Here is an 18,344-nt window from a genome sequence, read left to right on the forward strand (position 1 = left end):
GCCTCTTTTTATTTTCTTCAAGATTTGAGTGTGTAGAATTTGCCTAAAGAACCTCTGGCTCCAAGGCAAATTGTACTGGAAATGTGCTTCTCTCTCAAACCATTTGACTGCCTGTGATCCCTGCAGGATGGCAGAAATGTTTTGCTCTCTAAGGCATGATCGAGGCCCAGGCAGGGAGAGAGGCAAGGCAGCATTCAACACACTCAACCTCATTTTGAATTGACACAAAAGTTCCATCAATTCCACTTGTATACACATCACCCAGCAGTGCATCTGGGCTCGTGCATGGACAGTTTTCAAGCATCTTCCTAAACTTATGTGGAATTATGTGAGCCTACTTATTTGGATAATTTTTTTTTTTCTCTTTTGAACTTTATATTTTAAAATCCAAAATATGCAGATGAAAACACCTTGTTACCATGGTCCTTGTACAGACAAGAGAGTTGATTCCCATTGATTAACAGAGACCATACAAAAAATACTGGTTTTTTTCAAAGTAACATACAAAGATTACATAGTGACAGTAAACAGATTTTTCTATTTAAATGCTCAGCTATTTTTTAGGATTGTAAGTAGCAATTGTAAAACTAATGTGTGTGTATGTATAATTTGCTAATGCTCTGCACACTCTTTAGTCTGACATACCAAGAAAACCTATTTATCATGAGCAACTCTTTAACCATGTTGCTGGAGGACATGTAATACTTGTGTCCATGTATACTTAAGCCTACCTGGTTTCTCCAGTATTTTCAGTTATCCCAAAAATGTGCACCTTGTAGTTCCTAAGTGTAGAGTTGTTTTCTGTTCTAAAACATATCTTGACAGATTACATTCTTGATGATTACTAAGATGCAATATTATGTCTTGATAGATATGTCTTGCACATATATATTCAGTGAAGAAAAATGTAATTTTTAGAAGGGTTACACTGTTCTGTCCACCCAAATTATAGTACTTTGTGTCTAGGATTGATTTCCCTGAAATTTTAGAATCCTGGAAATTATTTATTGCAATAAAGTGGCTTATGTATCTGTTAAAATATTTTCTTTAGACATTTGGTTTCATGACTGATCATCAAGATTGACTCTAATCCTACCATGTCATTTAGCCTGGCTTGTGGATTTTTCAGACAGCTTTTTTTTTTTTTTTCCCCAAACAGATGTTGAAGGCTGGATCTGGGTGGGTTGCTTCTTTTAGCAGGTTTTAGAAATACCTCCAAGAATTTGGAAACATATTACTAACAACCTCCATGTCTCCTTAGATGAGGAGTGTGTGCTGAGAAACGGGCAAACCAGCTACATTCCATTCAACTGCATATTTTAGAGAAACAGAGAACTGCAAAAGAATTGCAAGCCGTGGAAGCAGTAACCTAAGCCAGGCTGTATCCCATGAGCTCCTTCTGTTATTAGCATGGAAAATAATCTCAAACCAGCAATGCTGCCTTTGCTGTACCTTTACCCCTTTGAGGCTAACATAGGAATTGTCCTAATTCACATTTTAACCATTTAACTTTAGTAACCACTCCAGTATTGCAAGTGGTTGCTCTGGAAATCTTAAAATGAAATAGCTGGTCTCATGTATGGATTATAACCCAGTTCAGCAGTTTGCATGAAGAGCCTGTCATGGATGTGCTTCTGTCATGTAATGACCTTTAAAATAGCTGGCAGGCTTTGAGAATATTTTTTACTAGTAGCAAAGTTCTGCATGCCAGCCACACTTTTCCATTCGAAACCAAACCTACAGTGGCTGGAAACTTGAACTAGTAAATCCAGTATTTTGATAGATCTGTCAGAGATGGAGGAGAGATGCAACTGAAATGAAATAATTTTTCTTTAGCCAAACTAAAGACCTAAGCTGATCCAATCTGTGCTTTCCTGGGACAGGCTTTCATGCGAAATACAATATTTTTCTCTTAGCCAAAGCATTTTATTGCCAATATAAAAGATCACCATAACTATGCATACTGTTTCATTTAAAATTTGGCTTTCTGCTACAGATAAACAAGATCAACACAGAAATGGTCTTTCTGCATTCCACTGCAAAGGCAATGCAGTCAGAGCACATGAAAGTTCCACTTTAAGGCTGCTAGGCAGGGTGATAAGATAGAAATCTCATTTATCTACTCTAGTTCCCTGCTCTAAAACCAAAGCTGAATAATACAAAGCAGGTTTTTCCTAGAAGACCTCCATCATTCCACAGCCTTTCCAAACACTACTGAAGAACATCATCCCTTCACCCTGAAAGAGTTGCTGGGGTTTTTTTGGTGTATTACCTGACCATTCCTTGCTGCACCTTGAACTGTTATTTCTTCTGTGCACAGGGATACCCTCTTTGCTCTTTGCAGTAGCAGTGATGGTATTTGGACAGTTATCATGGTCATGCTTTTGGTTTATGCCCTTTGTCTTCAAACTTCCCTTGCCAATCAAGTTTTCTAGATATCAGTCTTGGTATTCTCTGCACTCTGTTGAACTGTAGCACCTGTGCCTTCCCTGGCAGCATTGCACTGTTGGGCAGCCTATGCTCCTCTGTGCTCTTAGAGAGCTTCCCAAAGAACTGTAGTTTAAGCAATTGCCCTTCAGGATACCTTGGTTCATAGTGTGTAGTCATTTTGGAAAAAAAAATAAAAAGAAAAAGAGAAAAGAAGAACAGAAATAAGAATTCTAAAAGTAAATAATTTTAAAAAGCTTTAAAAGGGAGAAATTTGGCTGTTTAAATAATATCAGTATAGAGCATTACTGTTGTACTCTTTGTGACATTAATGAGACTCGGCACACTGCTAAATCTTCATCAAATAAGAAAAATTTGGAAGGAAGAGGGAATCTGTCTGAATGTCTCTCCACATCCTGCTTTTCATGTGTTTGTATTCCTTGTGCATCAGGAACTGTCCTGGGAGAATTCAGCACACTGCCAAGATGGCAGAGCAGAGGGGCTCTGGAGGAGATGGGACTATGCATCCTCCTCAGACCCTCAACTGCAGGATCTCAAACTCTGTTTCTCCTGCATGTGGCCTGCTCATGCACCTGGCAGGAGAGACAGAAACAAGAAGCAGCTGCAGGTCTCTGGAAGGTGGTGGAAGAGGTGAGGGAAGAGGCAGGACACAGCATGTTCAGATGCCTCTCAGATAAGGATGGTGGTAGCATTAACAGGTTGAGAGCACAGGTTTCTTTTCCTTGCTAGTTGCACTCATTCATGACACGTGTATGTGACAAAGGTAGCAGGGGAATGAAACCTATGCAAGGAAAAGAACCATCCTCACCAAACCCAAGCTATTTCAAACCACCACAGGTGTGAATATGGAAGGGACAATAGTGAGAGGCAGGACACAGGCTCGAACTGCTCTGCTCTCATGGAAAGTTTTGTGGGTATTAATGGCCATAATATCTGGATTGGGTTTTGTTTGTTTGTTTGTTTTTCAAAAAACCAGTCTCATCAGTAGGTTAATTATCATCATCATCTCCACTGCCTTTGAGTTGCTCCAGGGCATGTAACACTATCTGCTGAAATCCTAATTCTGTAATTGATGGAGCTGCCTAAAAAGCCCTCTGCTAAGAGATGACGTTGGAATCTCACTAAAATAAAAACAATACAAAACAAAGCAAACATTTTTTTTAATGCACATAGCCATTAGGTAGTAGGAAAAAGTCTTGTAAAATCTTTTTAAGAATGCCAGTTAATTTAGTTTGTGGCTTTGGGTTTTTTTGCATTTTTTTGCCATTATTTTAGTAATTATCTGCTGCATAGGTAACTTTTTTTCCCACCAGTCTTGTACCTCTGAGCTCTATCTTTATCATGGGTTGCAGACATCTTTTATGAAAAATCCTTTCCTTAGGATTTTTCCTCCTGAGAAGCTGAGAAATCTCAGGAACAAAATGTAAACATTGAGTATCTGCTGCTGTGGAATGCAACAGGTGGATCTGTGATTGGCCTGTGTTGGTTGTTTCTAATTAATGGCCAATCACAGCCCAGCTGGCTTGGACAGAGAGTCTGAGCCACAAACCTTTGTTATCATTCCTTCTTATTCTATTCTTAGCTAGCCTTCTGAGGAAATCCTTTCTTCTATTCTTTTAGTATAGTTTTAATGCAATATATATAATAAAATAATAAATCAAGCCTTCTGAAACACGGAGTCAAATCCTCGTCTCTTCCCTCAATCTGAGACCCCTGTGAACACCATCACAACCATGTTTCTACCAGGAGCTGGTTCCACAGTAATGTTGCCAGACAAGCCTAAAAATACACAAAAATTTTGCTTTCAAATTAGGAAGAGGGACTTGGCTTCTGGATCTAGAAATGTGACTTCTTATGTGCTTAAAAATACTTACCTGGAAGTCTAGCCTTTTCTTAAAAAAAAGAAAATTACATTGTGGCCTTGAAAAGTAGGTGGCTGCACCCCTCTGTCCCAGGACTGTGTAATTTTGGCTGTGGATGTGGGCTCTGACAGCTGTGGCAAGAGAGGAGCACATGAGGGCCAGCATGGGTTGGCAAGCAGGCTGTTCTTACAGCCCTGGCTCCTCCTTGAGTATGAAGAAAGGGCTGTCATGGGGATATACTGAAGCATGGCAGGTCCTGAGCTCTTTCCAATACTTACAGTGCTTTTAATTTGTGCTGTTTGATCGTGCTGAGGAGAAGGGAGGGAAGGCGGGTGCATTGTACGTACTGGAGTATGGAGATTCTGCCCTTTCTGTAGAGCTGTGATGTTCTCCTTCACAAATGGTGCATAAAGAAATGCTGCAAGACCTTTCTGGAACATCTATAACTGCCCTTTTCCAGGCTTTGCCCTTGGATTAGCCCTAGGAGGCTGTGCTGCTGCAACAAGACATTACCTTAGCAGTAGGCTCAAATAACTGGTGTAATAAACCTCACCCACAGCCAGCTACCAACCAAGTTTCTGCCAAATTTCTGCAGGTGCATGTGGATCCCACACAGGCAGATCTCCCTCTCAGGGATCATTTGCTTTTTGTTTGAAACTGTCATTACAGTTGATCTTGTGATAGGAGCCATTTGCAGCCCAGTTAGTATAACTTGATTAATAGCATCAAATCATTGCTATTTTTGCAGTCATTTAAACCAGTGAAATAAAATCTGTTTCCTCTGGAGAGCAGGATGTGCCTAGGAGATAAAACCCTGGGCTTGCTGCTGTGGTCCAGAGCCAGTGGCTTCTCCCTCCATCAGCATCTGTGGCAGGAGGAGCTGTCAGGGCTTCCCAGAGTTGTTTTGTAAGGATGTCACAAGATTGTTCCTTCAGCTGGCAGCCTGTGTTTATGTTGACTCAAAGCTTACAAAAGCATTTCCCAAGGCCAGCTCCAGATTTGATGTGTTGTCTTAGAGCTGTGAACACTAGTTTGCTTTCAGTGATTTTGTCTTTCATTCTCTGTTTACAGCTGTTACCTTAATAGCAACTTGAAGTGGCTGCTCTTAAACAGCAACCCAAGCTCCTTGTTATACAGCAATGTTTGGGCATTATTTAATTTAATTCCAGGTGTTTGGTGCTAGAGTAGAAAATTAGGTGAAAAATCCAAAATGGGCACAGTTAAAACATATTAAAGTGGAATTCTCTCTCACTTAGAAAGAATCCAAGTTAGGCAGGAAAGAATGAAATGAAGTTGGAAACTGATATGAAATAATGAAATACAATTAGTAGCAGCTGTTTTTGTGGGGTTTTTTAAGTTTTTGAACACTGTTTTCTCACAGAGGCCTGATTTTATCTAGTGTGAACTGGTAAGGAAAAAGCAGTTTCAAGAAGTGAAGGACTCGAGCACCTCAGTTGAATGAGCAGCATTATTGGATCACAGATCACTGTTTTACCAGGTTAATTGGCAAGCAAGGAAGTAATTGAGCAGTAAATTGAACACTGACAAAGCTACTTTCCCTTTTGAGTATTGACTTCCTTTTTATTTCTTTCAGAAAAATAAATGTATGGGTCACAAATGGCAAGTGTATAATGTTCTACAAGTAAATATATACACTATGTGATAGGTCAAATTTCCCTTCAAGACTAAGCATTGTAAATGAGAGGAGAATGTGATGCAGCATTTGTTTTGCAAGAGCTTACTGTTTCAACTCACTGTTATTAAAAATGGCTTCCCACATCCTCCATGTAGATGAAAAGCAAAATGTATAAAACCTAAAATGTCAGTGGCCACACCCTTGGAAGGCTCTGTTCACATCCACTGTTTATGAAGGCCAGGTCTGAGCCCAAACTCACAATAAGCAGTGAGAGTTTGGTAGTACAGTAGGTCCCTGTTGCTGAGGGGTGGTGGTGGGATAGACAACCAGCAGGTGGATTTTCTTTCACCATGTAACTCACCACAGCTCTGGAATGCACCAATGTCCTGCACAGACATGTGCAGAAAAACCCATATACCACATGTAGCTATAAAGCCTCCATTGCCTTATTGCCTTTATGCATAAACTTTTTTCTCAAATATTCAACTGGTACTTTTCTTAGAGGTGACTTTTGCTCCCTCTTTGTATTACTAGTAATTCCCTTTGGGGTAGTTTAGCATTCTTTTTAGTGTGTGTGTTTTGGGGAGGGGAAGCCCCTGCTGGTGTTCAAGGCCATGTTGTATCCCCACTACCATTGGTTCATTCCTGTACAGAGCCAAAAATATTTAACTGATGAATCATTCAAGAAAGCACAAAAGAATTGTAAATACAAAAGCCAGTGTTACCTTTGAAAAGGAAAGAACAGAAATCACATTTTCTCCCATTCAGTAAGGCACTGAGTTTTTCACTGCTGTTCATGGGCTTCACCTTTGCCTTCTCTTGTCCTCTTCTTCTCTCTGCTTCAAAATGTCCACAGAGAGATACAGCCACAAAGGCTCCACTGCTGTGTGCTGTCTCCTGGCTGCTTGCATCCTTGATAAAGCAAAGCTTTAAACAGCATTTTATCCATAAATTTGGAAATTAAACTGGAGCAGAGGGGTGGGAGAATGCTACAACTGCAGCCAAAGGGCAGCTGAGTAATTTGTCTGAAAACCAGCCCAATACGGTTTCATCCAAATTTTTCAAACTCTTTCACATGACAAAGAAGTAGAGCCATAGCAACTGCAAATGTATGGTGTGTACAGAATTACCAAGAGGCACAAGTAAACATTTGTGTGGCTTTTCCAGTATATCTGATTTCTTTTCTTAGCAATAAGAAGTGAAGGATTAGCTATTATCAAGATCTAAAGACATATTTTAAGCAGAAGGAATGAATGATTCATTAGGAATACATGCATAATACACAGCATAAGGTGCTACCTCTTTGGATGATTTGCCTGTCTGTTATTTGGGGAAGGCTTTTTGAACATTTGTTAAACACTATGGGAAATGGGAGTATGACTGGAAAATACCTGCACAAGGACCTGGGTTGTATGGGAACATTTTAGGGCTGAATAGACATTTGGATAAGATTCCAGTTCAAGACCCCCAAAGCCCAAGGGAGTGTGTGATCCATAACATGTGTTGGAATGTATCTTCCACCAAAGAAACCACATCCGTGCCAGTGGCTTGGGAATGGCCTGCAGGGGACACAGCTGTCACCCCTGGGTCTCTGTTTGTGTTCCCTGAATGGAGGCTGAGAGACATTTCTCAGGCACCAAGGCATTTGCCCAGATCATGGCAAAAAGTAGATTTCAGCAATGAAAATATTTAGATCCTGTTAGCAGCCCCAAAAGGACTTTTTTTCCAGGTCAAAAAGCTTTCAATCCTATTTATTTCCCTGTGGCACTTACTTCTCCCCATATAAGAGCTAGTGGGTAAGCCCTTACCCCTGGTAAATATTGCTTGTATTAAACACACTGTTAATTACAGGTGCAATAATTTCTTAACTTTCCATTAAATATTTCCAGCAGTTATTGACCTAGCCAAAAATCTCTCCTTTTACCCTCAAAGATAAAATCAGCACCAGTTTCAAGGGCACAGAGTTAAGATAATTCTAAGAACCAAGATGATAATATTTTACATACTTCTAATTTGGCCTTGTTCAACAGCTCTCCAAGGCAGAAAGTGCAACTATAGCAAATAGCAGAAACAGAACTAATTACTTATTTTAGAATTAATAACTTGCGGCATAGACTATGAGTCATTTCCTTGCTGAACTAAATTTTTAATTTTTTTTTACTCATCAAATTTGCTCATGGAGTAATTATCTTGAAGACAGGGAGTTTTTTTTTTTCCCAGAACAAGTTTAAAGAGACATTAATATCTTGTAAGATATTAATGTCCCAGATGATTCACTGAAAAATCATTGCAGGCACTTAGAGAATGAAGTTTGTGTAATACAACCATGGCTAACAAACTACATCATGACAGAGGAAAAGAAAAACAACAGAAAATATTTATTGACAGAATAAGTGCATCATATAATATCTTAACAGAGCAAAGGTTTGCATTTATTTTCTCAAATGGCTTGTCATTTCGCACACTTAAAAATATTCTAAAATTTTCTGTCAGTCTTAAAAAAGCAAAGAACATGAAAGAGTCCTCAAAGCTACTTCTGGATGTTTTTAATCTAAATGCTCTGACACTTGGAGCAAAAGTCTGATGCAAAGGGTACCAAAATATACTTCCAAATCCTTTGAGATTAGAGTGAAATTTGAAGCTTTCAATTTAATAACATTCTTTTTTTTTTCCCCCAGTCATTCTTTAATCCAGGACTTTGTAGATGGAACTATCTGCAATAATCTGTGCTTTAAAATTGGAAGCAGTTGATTAAATTTCTATGGATGCCAAACACAAACAGAAGACACTTGAAAAAAATCTATTGCCTAGAATTTCTAGATGCGTGCAAAAAAATGGAGCCAACATTTTAATGCCTTAAGTCTGAGATTTTTGCTTCATTTTTTTTTCCCAATGGAGAACGGCCTTTACAGGAATCCCAAAAAAAGGTCAGGTTTGAGAAACTCCCTTTACTCACTACATTCTTGGTGATCCAGTGTACTGGGAGGTTCATACTGCCAAGCCTTTTGGTCAGAACACAGATTGCTGCTTTCCAAGGGCCTTGAATGAACAGAAGCATAATCCCTGCAAATTCAGGCAAGGATTGTAGATCAGGATTAAAACCCCTGCCTGCTAGCAGGCCCTGCCACAGCCTGAGTCCTCTCACAGCCCTTTCCTTGTTGCTGTTGGCTGGGAAGAAATGCCTTATCTTTAACTGTGAAAAATTGTCATGAAACTTGTGAATTTCACATCTTAATTAATACTATTAAGTGTCTACCATCTGCCTACTCTTTCTCACAATAGGTGCCTCTGCTACCTTGCAGCCATTTCATCTGTTACTTTGCACACTTTCTTTATCCCTTGCATACCATCTCCATCTTCCTGGCCTTTCATACCAACTGCTTGTTCTTTCATTCTCTTTTTTTTGCTATTTGCTGCCAGGTCACCCCTTACCAGCAGAATAGAAAGAATTCCCCAGCTGCTTCTCTCCTCCACATGTGGATGAGGGTTGTTTTTTTTTTTTATTTAAGCCATATTCATGCTGATTCATACTCCATATAGACACATAAATCTGCAAAATTAAGATGGTAAATCTTAAGGAGTCAAGGAGTTTCTTTAAGCAATTATTACAACATTGGGTACTCTATACCTCATATAAGAGAAATCATTTCCCTACATAATGTTGTGCTTTTCTTTTGTTAATACAAACTTTGACTTAATTTTTCACACTTCAGATAACCCCCTTGACTTCCACTGTGTGTTTCAGAGCCTCAGATTGAACACATGCACAAATACCTTGTAGAAGCTGGTCTAGATATGTTAATGGCTTGCATATGAGGTTTACCTTTGGCCCTGAAAAAAACTTACTTGTTGATTTTATAAATTCCAGTAGCCCTCTAGGAGAAAAGAGATTTGACTGAAGTTGTTTTTTCCTAAAGCCAGGAATACAGTTAAATAAAAAGATCTACTATACAAACTCTTGTGGAAAAAATTAGAACTGATGAAAACAAATGATGTACATCCTGGTAGCTGAGAGAGGAAAAATCCTTTAGGGAAACATCAGAAGGGCTGGAAACCCAGCCTTGCTGCTGGTGTTCTAGACAACAGCAGGATCTAATCTGCTGGGATCATATTTTCCTCCTCATATTTTCTCATTGGTAACTAGATAGTAACTGCAGGTTTTTAAGAAAATCTGAGATGGCTCAGCAATTCTTGTCCCATTTGCAGTGGTGGGTACCAAGAGCTCTATGCAGGACATTGAATTCCTGGGATTGCATATAATGATTTATGAATTGAAGTCCCTGTAGTAGGTAGTCACAATGTCTATATAAAGCATTTATTTCTCTATTAGGCCAAGTGGAAGACCAAAATGTTGCCTAGCATGCTGAGACAACAGGAAAAGCATTTTGTCTGTGTCTTCTTCTACCTGCATTCCTGGCCTGAAGGTGCTGACAACACCAAAACTCAGTCAAAACAACCATGGTCTCCAAGCCTGTGTATTTGCATGTGTTTGTGCATGGGCACTGAGAGACAGAGGTTTGTTTGTTTGATTGAAATTAATTTTTATGTTGCTCTGGCCAACCTCTTTAATCTTTTAGTACTACAGAATGAGCATCTAGTACTTATTTTCTGAAAAGAAAGTTCTTATCAACCTGGTATGGAAACCTCAGGTTGCAGCTGAGATATTTACAACAGATGATTATTATAACAAGACTATGTGGAAGCTGACATCAAACATTTTTCATTCTTACCTTACTCCCAATTCCCAAAGTGATAAAGATATAGATTTTATTTCTTCTGAGGAGGAGTACACCTAAATAAGATTCAACAAAACAAGGAATTTACTAAGGCCCCTTTATCTTGATCAGTTTTGGACCCAAATCAACAATGACAATAATTATAAAAAAATCCATGGACCTTGTATTAGATTAACGATGTGGTACCGTATTTGTCACAGTAACCATGGAAAAAGGCACTTAAGAAAAATGTTGCAGACCTGACTAAAGGATACTAAAAATCTGTAGCATAGAGCAAGAGTATTAAATACTGGACTGAGGTGATTTAAAATTACTGTCAGCAAAGCCACATATGTTAATAGAGATGTTAACAACAATTAAAAATAATTAACCCTAAAATCTTAGAGATTTATTTCTAAACTTTAAAAATTATTATTAGTTTTCTGCAAACAATCACACAAAATAAAATTAAAACATAATAAAGGACGAAAAGCTGAGTTTCCTGGAAAGGTTGGCATTAAAAGAAATAGTTTCCTTTAAAGTGAGATCTCTATCTCTTCCAATGAATGAAATATTGTTAGGTTATGATATGGAAGCAAGTCTTAAATTTTTGTGCTTTGGCAATAATAGGACAAAATTGCCTGCACATTCAGTGTGTCAGGTTATACACTTTCAACCATATACCAAAAAAAAAAAAGGGTTATTTAAAATCATGTTATTTCATCAAAAGCGTGTTTTCAAGATTAAAAAAAAATATTTTAAAATCTTATATTTTTTCCCCTGCACAGGAAGAAAATGTATTTTGGTCAGCATAAATTTATGATAAAAAAATTAAATAATACAGTGATGAATACTCTGAAAGTATTGAAATCCAAAGGATATGATCAGAAAGGCACAGTATCTTTTTATGTTATTAGATTTATGTAGCACCATAAGAATTCTGTGTATTTCAAAATCTTGACATAAAATAAAAGATATAGACTTATATAGCAATCAACAACAGTTTTTAAGAAGGTGGTTTGTGTTTAAAGGTGTATAAAAGTCAAGCTCAGTTTGTGTCTTCATTAAATACACGGTTCTGCAAACATATTGAACCAAATTATTTGCTAACTAATGCTGCTATCTAACAAGATACCTTTTATAAAGCACAGGATAGTTCTACCATTCAGAAGGTGCTATAATTTAGTTGGGAGAAATTTTTAATTCACCCTGTGAATAATGTTGAGGTGGAATCTGAATATAACATGATTAAAACCACACACTGTGCAAAACTGTATTAAAGCCAAACTAAAATATCGATTTCCAACTCCCAGTCTAATACATACTATCCTATCTATGAAGCTGAACTTGTATAAAAGTAATTTATAAAAACTAAAGAAATGTTTAGCACCCAGAAAATATATCATCTGTGAAGCTCCAAATGATTGTCAAGTAGCCACTTCGGGAGTCAGTGACTTCTCCCAATGGTAAAGCTAAACATTTGACTAGAAACTAAACCTACACTTCTCCAAATATTAATTGGAAGGCAAATGCATGTGTTTAAGATTTCTATAGCTTCTCTAAGAACATTTAAAGGCATTAAATATGTCTAAATGTGTCTTCTTCTTCCAAACACAGAAACTTTTTTTTGTTAGTTTCTCTTTTGCTGTTTTTACTGAGCAATGGAGTGAATTTTTCTTTAAGGTGTAACCCTCAGCTACATAAATTTGGAATTTCCATGGGAGTGTTCCTACAGCAACCAGAAGAGGAAGTTTTCCAAACTAACCATCATCAACTATAGTGCTGCTTCTCAACATGGACCTGTGGTCTTTAGAGAATGCCAGAATAATGTCTCGTTCTCATGCAGTTCATTCTGCACATACAGGAACATGCTATATGCACAACTTGCATTTGAAGAATTGGAACAGAACCCTGAGAAAAGTAAATCCATTGGAAAAAAATAGATATTGCTTAATAACACCAGTTTGAGATGTTTCAACCCTTCCTCTGGGGAAAATATGACAAACAGGTGCAGCCATTTTTTTCCTCACAAATGACTTGAATTTATCACAATTGCAAACATAAATATAGTTTGGGATTTTAAGTGTGTATCTAGGTTGATTACAATTAGAAATACTTTGTCTGACAATTCTACCCCTCCCCTAGAAATTCAGCATTCCTTAAGTCAGCATAGCACTACTTGTGAGCTTTGAATTCAAGAACGTTCTGTCGTGGAGTGATGTTCTTCCAGTCACTGTTGCGGCCGCCTTTCACTCTTGGCAGTGAGGGTGCTAAGCAGAACTGAGGCTCGGCTCTCTTCAGCCTTGTGTGCAATTCTCATCATTCCCATGTATCCAGAAGCAAATCTGGGCATATTTGAGAGGAGTAATTCGTACTGCTACATTGTAATCCTGCTGTTCACCATTGATGTCCACCCACTGGTGGCCTGAGTAAACAGCGATGATCTTGCGTTTCCACTTCTTTTTGTTTGGCTCCTTCAGACGGAGATAGATGCCAGATCCTGTGGAGCCAGGCTCAGCATCACAGTACTGATAAAACAGATCATTGGACTCATCAGAAATGCTACAAAATCTATAGACCAGCTGCCCAGACCGATCATTGTCAAAACCTGAGAAGTGGATCATGCTCCCAGGCATCATTTTGATTGTTGGGCTGATTCCCAGCTCCATGTATTTCCTTTTGTGGGGACGCTTGAGCTCAAGAACAGCATAATCATAATCCAGGGCAATATCCCCAGAGACCCCCTTAAACCAGCCTTTCGGGATGTGCGTGCTCTTCACCCGGGTCCACTGGAAGGAGGGCATGCCATCTGAGGTCCCTTGCTTCCTCCCAGATCCCCTCTGCTTTCTCTCATCGCCTTTGGATGGTCGCCTAAATTCTGTGGCAGCTTTGGGATCCTCTTTGGCCGCAGAAATTTCTCTCCTACTTCTTTTAGCACCTTTGCGTTTCCTGCCGCTGCCTCTGGATTTTGTCTTCATCAGGCCCACCCTCAGTCTTTTGCTGCCCTTGACATAATCCTTGCCATTGTGCAGGCAGTGGGCTGCTGTGAGCACGTGCTTGGGGGAAACGAGAATGCCACTGCAGCCCGTGGAGATCTTCACGGCTGTGTTGAACGGAAAGTTGGTCATAAACCTCTTGTCATAGATGCTGAACCTACTGTCTGTCCCATATATCTGCCTCTTCTTCCTCAAAGGCCTTCGTGTGGTTGTGTTTGCAGCTGGGTCAGGCACTGCTCCGAGGACACTCACTTCAGTCAGGGTCCGTGTGCCGTTTTCAAAAACAGTCTCATAGGATAAGAGGCTCTTCAAGTCAGACAAGCTTGGCACTGGCAGTTTTCTTTGACATTCAATTCCACATACACTGTTCAGCTCTAATTTGGTTTTTGCTTCAAATTTAGGGCTGTCAAGGGAGAAAGTTCTTTCTCTCACAATCTGGGGAATCTTCTTTAAGTGCCAAGTAAAATCTTGTTCAGTTTCTGTTTCATTACTGAGACCCAATATAGGTATGAAAATTACGAGTAGCAGTAACATGTGCTCCATTTTATTTTATTTTTTTCTAAAACAAGAAAGAGAGATTTGAAAATACACTTCAGAAATACATACAATTATCTTAATATCTTCTAAGTATAATCGTGCAATTTTAGAACTGACATCAGTGGAATAGAATTCTACAATCTGCTCAAAATAGAAATGCCTCAGATATTCCCTGTTTTGCCTCTAACTCTTCCAATCATTTCTAGTAAGATGGATGCAGATAATTCAGCCAGCATCCATGTAGAGCTACCTACTGGAAGATGAAATCAGGTGAGTTTTACCTGTTTTTCCCTCAGTGGACAGCAGTCTGAGTTATTCCACTTGGTAGAACATCCTGGTTTTCTTCATTCTCAAAGTAGAACATCCTGATTTTATTTATTCCAAAGATATGCAGTTACATATTATGTTTCTGCTTCTCTTTCCTGTAGCTATACAGTAGAAGGTAGAACATGCTTGGAAACACTCAGTGCATTCAGAAGCTGGGATCCAAGCAGAGATGGATAGACAGACTACACTAATGAGACTTAGGAACCTTTGGGAAACCAGACCAATTGTGTTCTTTCATGTAATGGCCAAAACGTGGCTTTAGCTGACTGAAAAGTCACCAATGGTTCTCCACTACTCACCCAGATGAGAACTATGAATCTGCCTGTATGAAAAATGCCACTTTGCTAACTGCTATCCCAAGGAACCAAGGTCTTCTAGGACAGACAGACAAATGAGGAAAGCAGAATGTTGCTGGTGTAGAGTCTCCTGGTTATATTACATGCAGCAAAGCTCAGCTGAGTAGTAGGGTTGATTCTGGTTACTCATCACATGAGTAACTTTTTCAGGATCCCACAAAGGCTGTAGGAACTGTGCTGTGTGTGCCTTATGGTCACAAGTGGAATGCCCCACCTAGATGGGGTGATGCACCATACTAACAGTGAATACTTTAAATGGGAAAGACAAGAAGCAGTATTATTCCTATCTTTAGTTGAGAACATGCTGGAAAAATGTAGCATTGTTAGAAGTCTGAGGCAGAGCCAGAAACTGAACCCAGAATTCTTGATTCTGAACTCAAAACATTACTGAAAAGACCATTTTTCTCTTTTGGCAGCATTGATGTCAGTGGCATTATCCAACTACTGGCAGCTGCCACTGGGAAACCTGTGCTCAGTTCCAACATCCTTCATTCCAATTACTTGGAAACCTCAGCAGTGAAGAAAGAAAGGGTCTATGATTAAATTTTAAAAGCCAAGCAATTCAAGGATTTGTATGCGGTTAAGCTCTCTGGTTTATATTGCAATGGCAGCGTAGGCCAGGGCAAACACAACCACTTTCCTTAATTTTAGTTTAGAATAGTAGAAGTGGTGCTCTCCAGTGAAACAGCCAGTATATGGAAAAGAAGTGGGGAACATTGCTTTCAAAGCTGTGTAATGGACCAGCGACTCCTATGATTTTTGAGGCATCTTTACCCTATAGTCATATTTGTTGTCTATAATAAGGGTTTATTTTTGTTAAGTAAGCACTACAGTTCAACCACAGCTTGTTGCTTCTGATGCAACAAAAAGAGGCTGGATTTGTTTTAGCATAGTTTTAACACTTTTCACCTTTGCCCGAATGGAACACCAAGTTTGAGCTGGAGTCTACTTACTAGGATATATACACACCAGATTTTACAATACAAGGAAACCCTTCCTGGCTTTAAAGTAGCTAACTCAGGTTTTGGAGAAGATGTGAGGACTTTCCTAAGACATCTGGAGATTACAGTGACTCACAGATCTGAGCTCTGGGGTGTATGTGGTCATATGAAAAGATATCTGACAGTTTTGAAAGCAGAGCTGGGGAACCATCCCAGATAAATATTTTGTGGAGGGACACCAGTTGTTCACACCAATCTAGCTTATTGGTATAGCAGGAATGTACACATTTAAACATTAACTTTGATATAGTAAGTTACCTTCAAAGTGTTGGTTCAGTTATTGCTGAACAAGACAGTTCTAATACCAGGTTTGAGAATTATTATTTTTTTCTATTTTTCCCTAGAATACTCCTCCCTTTTCCAGCTTTTCATGAGGGTCTGGATATTTGATATTCCTCTGTAGCTGAACTTTGTGAGCCCTAAGGAAAGTTCAGTCACTAACTGCTTGTTCACATAGAAAGTCTGGGTTGATGTCATTCCACTCTGATGGCTGATGTCTTCCCAGATGATCTCATAACTAGGTTTATAGAGAACTGCATTTTTTTTTTCACCCTGCTTTATAGAGAGACTTTCTGCAAGCAAATGGGTGGAGTACTATGGCTCCCTTCTGCCACTCTTTAGAAAGAAAAAAAAAAGTCAAAGCACAGAACCTTCCATAGATGACTTGGAGCCCTCAATTTGAAACATGAGACTCAAGTGCTCACTACTTACAAAGGCAGTCTTGGAAGCCAAGATTTTCTTCATTTATAATGAACCACTTGTCACTGGGAATGAACTAACTACACTTCAGGATAACTGGAAGAAGTTCAAGGAACTTGATAAACACAGTAATTCTCATTACAGACCAGAGCAGTGGTTCTGCTAGGCAGCTTTGTCATTTCCAGCCATGCATTTAAGGTCTCTTTACTAAGCCCATCTCTGCTGTTTAGAGGAGGCCAGCTCCAAGCATGAGCAATGTCAGCAGTTGCCATGGCACAGCACAGGCTGCAGGCAAAAGGGAAACACAGGGCTCCTCTTGCCAGATGATGAAGATGGAAATGTGTAGATGGGTGCAAAGATAACTTTGCAGGGTGGGAGAAAGGGAGAGAGAATACAGCCTCCAGGGGAAGGAAGAAATGTCCTGAGAAGGCTTCAAGCTGATTGCAAGAAAAAACCCCTCAATTACCCATTCTCCACACTTCCTCCACACCCCAAAATGCTCTGCCCTCTATCTCCTTCACTCCTTTCCCATACAGATTTTGGGTTGGCTTACAGTAACTGGAATTCTTGAGTCAGCTCTTTAAGGTATGATGAATTACTTGAGAGAAGACAAGATGGAAACCAGAGAGATCTCCAGCTATATGAAAATGTTGAAATTCTTCCTGCAGTTTCCAAACTCAGCCGATAACTTTGGTGGCATTCCAGCTGCCAGGCGTATCCATACAAGTAAAACTATTTTTAGCTCTTGTCATTTCTTGCTTCCAACATTAAACCTTTCTGCATCCACAGAAAAAAAATACCTAATTTTTGAGGATATCCTTCAAATATTTTGTCTTACCTTACTCCAGCTGAATACATGTCAGATGCTCAGGAAAAGGCTTATAGTCAAGCCAAACTAGAATAGGTTTCTCTTCAGGCTATCATGGAAGAAATTTACATGCCATTGTAGCTCAGACAGAAGAAAAATTCAGTCCAGCTTCCTGACAGTGTTTTATCTTGGTCTGTTCAGTGCATCCTCTACTGTAAGGTTTCCTTATTCTTGTAGAAAAGTCGGCACATTTCAAACTCAGCTTACACAATTTAAAATCCAATTTCTAGGCCCTAAAATAACAGAGGCTGCTATAGTAACCATCTCCTTTAGCTGCTTTTGGCCTTATTCTTGAAATGACCTGGAAGTTGGAATTCAAAGTTCTACTCTGACAAAGCAAAATAGAAAACAAATTTTTGGTATCTCACACTCCCGGGAAGAAACCATTGCCCTAATCTTATCCACCACTGCTCCCCCTGACCTCCTCCAGGTGCACTCACTCTGTACAGTGGTGTATGGATGTTGTCCTCCTCTCTTATTTGCGGAAAAAAAAAAAACAACAACAAAAAAAAACCAAAAAAAAAACCAAACAAAAAAAAAACCACACCGCGGCTCCTGTCTCTTGCAAAAATTTAGGCAGCTTCAGAGCTTCAGTACTCATCGGAAGAGCTAATTTTACACGGCGGGCGTGACAGCTCATTTCTGAAATCCCACGGGCGGGGAAAATAAAGGGCCGCCACTGAGCGGCGCAGTGCCCGCCGTGGCCGCGGGGCGGCGCTCCCGCAGCGCCCGCAGCCGCTCCGCGCCCGGCCCCGGCCCCGCGCCCGCCGCCGCTCCCGACCCTCCCCGGCCGGGATCCTCTCCAGCTCCGCCGCGCCGGGAGCGGGCGGAGGGCGAGGAGGTCGCGTCCAGGCCACTGCTCTGCTGCTGAGCGGCCCCGGGCGTCCAGCCCTGCCAGC

At 39.8% G+C, this 18,344-nt stretch overlaps 1 protein-coding gene across 6 annotated transcripts in view; it reads right to left on the bottom strand.

The window, feature by feature from the left end:
* Positions 1 to 8,301: 8,301 nt before the first annotated feature.
* The window catches only part of PRSS35 (serine protease 35), a 46,479-nt gene continuing 36,436 nt past the window's right edge, over positions 8,302 to 18,344 (bottom strand). For all 6 annotated transcript variants that reach the window (XM_071443841.1, XM_071443831.1, XM_071443823.1 and 3 more), the window contains one exon: positions 8,302 to 14,216. In XM_071443841.1, the coding sequence (XP_071299942.1) occupies positions 12,959 to 14,200 (1,242 nt within the window). In that variant the 5' untranslated portion in view covers positions 14,201 to 14,216 and the 3' untranslated portion in view covers positions 8,302 to 12,958. The remainder of the gene's footprint in view (positions 14,217 to 18,344) is intronic.

This window comes from Agelaius tricolor, unplaced genomic scaffold (assembly GCF_023055355.1).
Source record: "Agelaius tricolor isolate 1412-34295 unplaced genomic scaffold, bAgeTri1.0.p SCAF_1, whole genome shotgun sequence".
NCBI lineage: Eukaryota > Metazoa > Chordata > Aves > Passeriformes > Icteridae > Agelaius > Agelaius tricolor.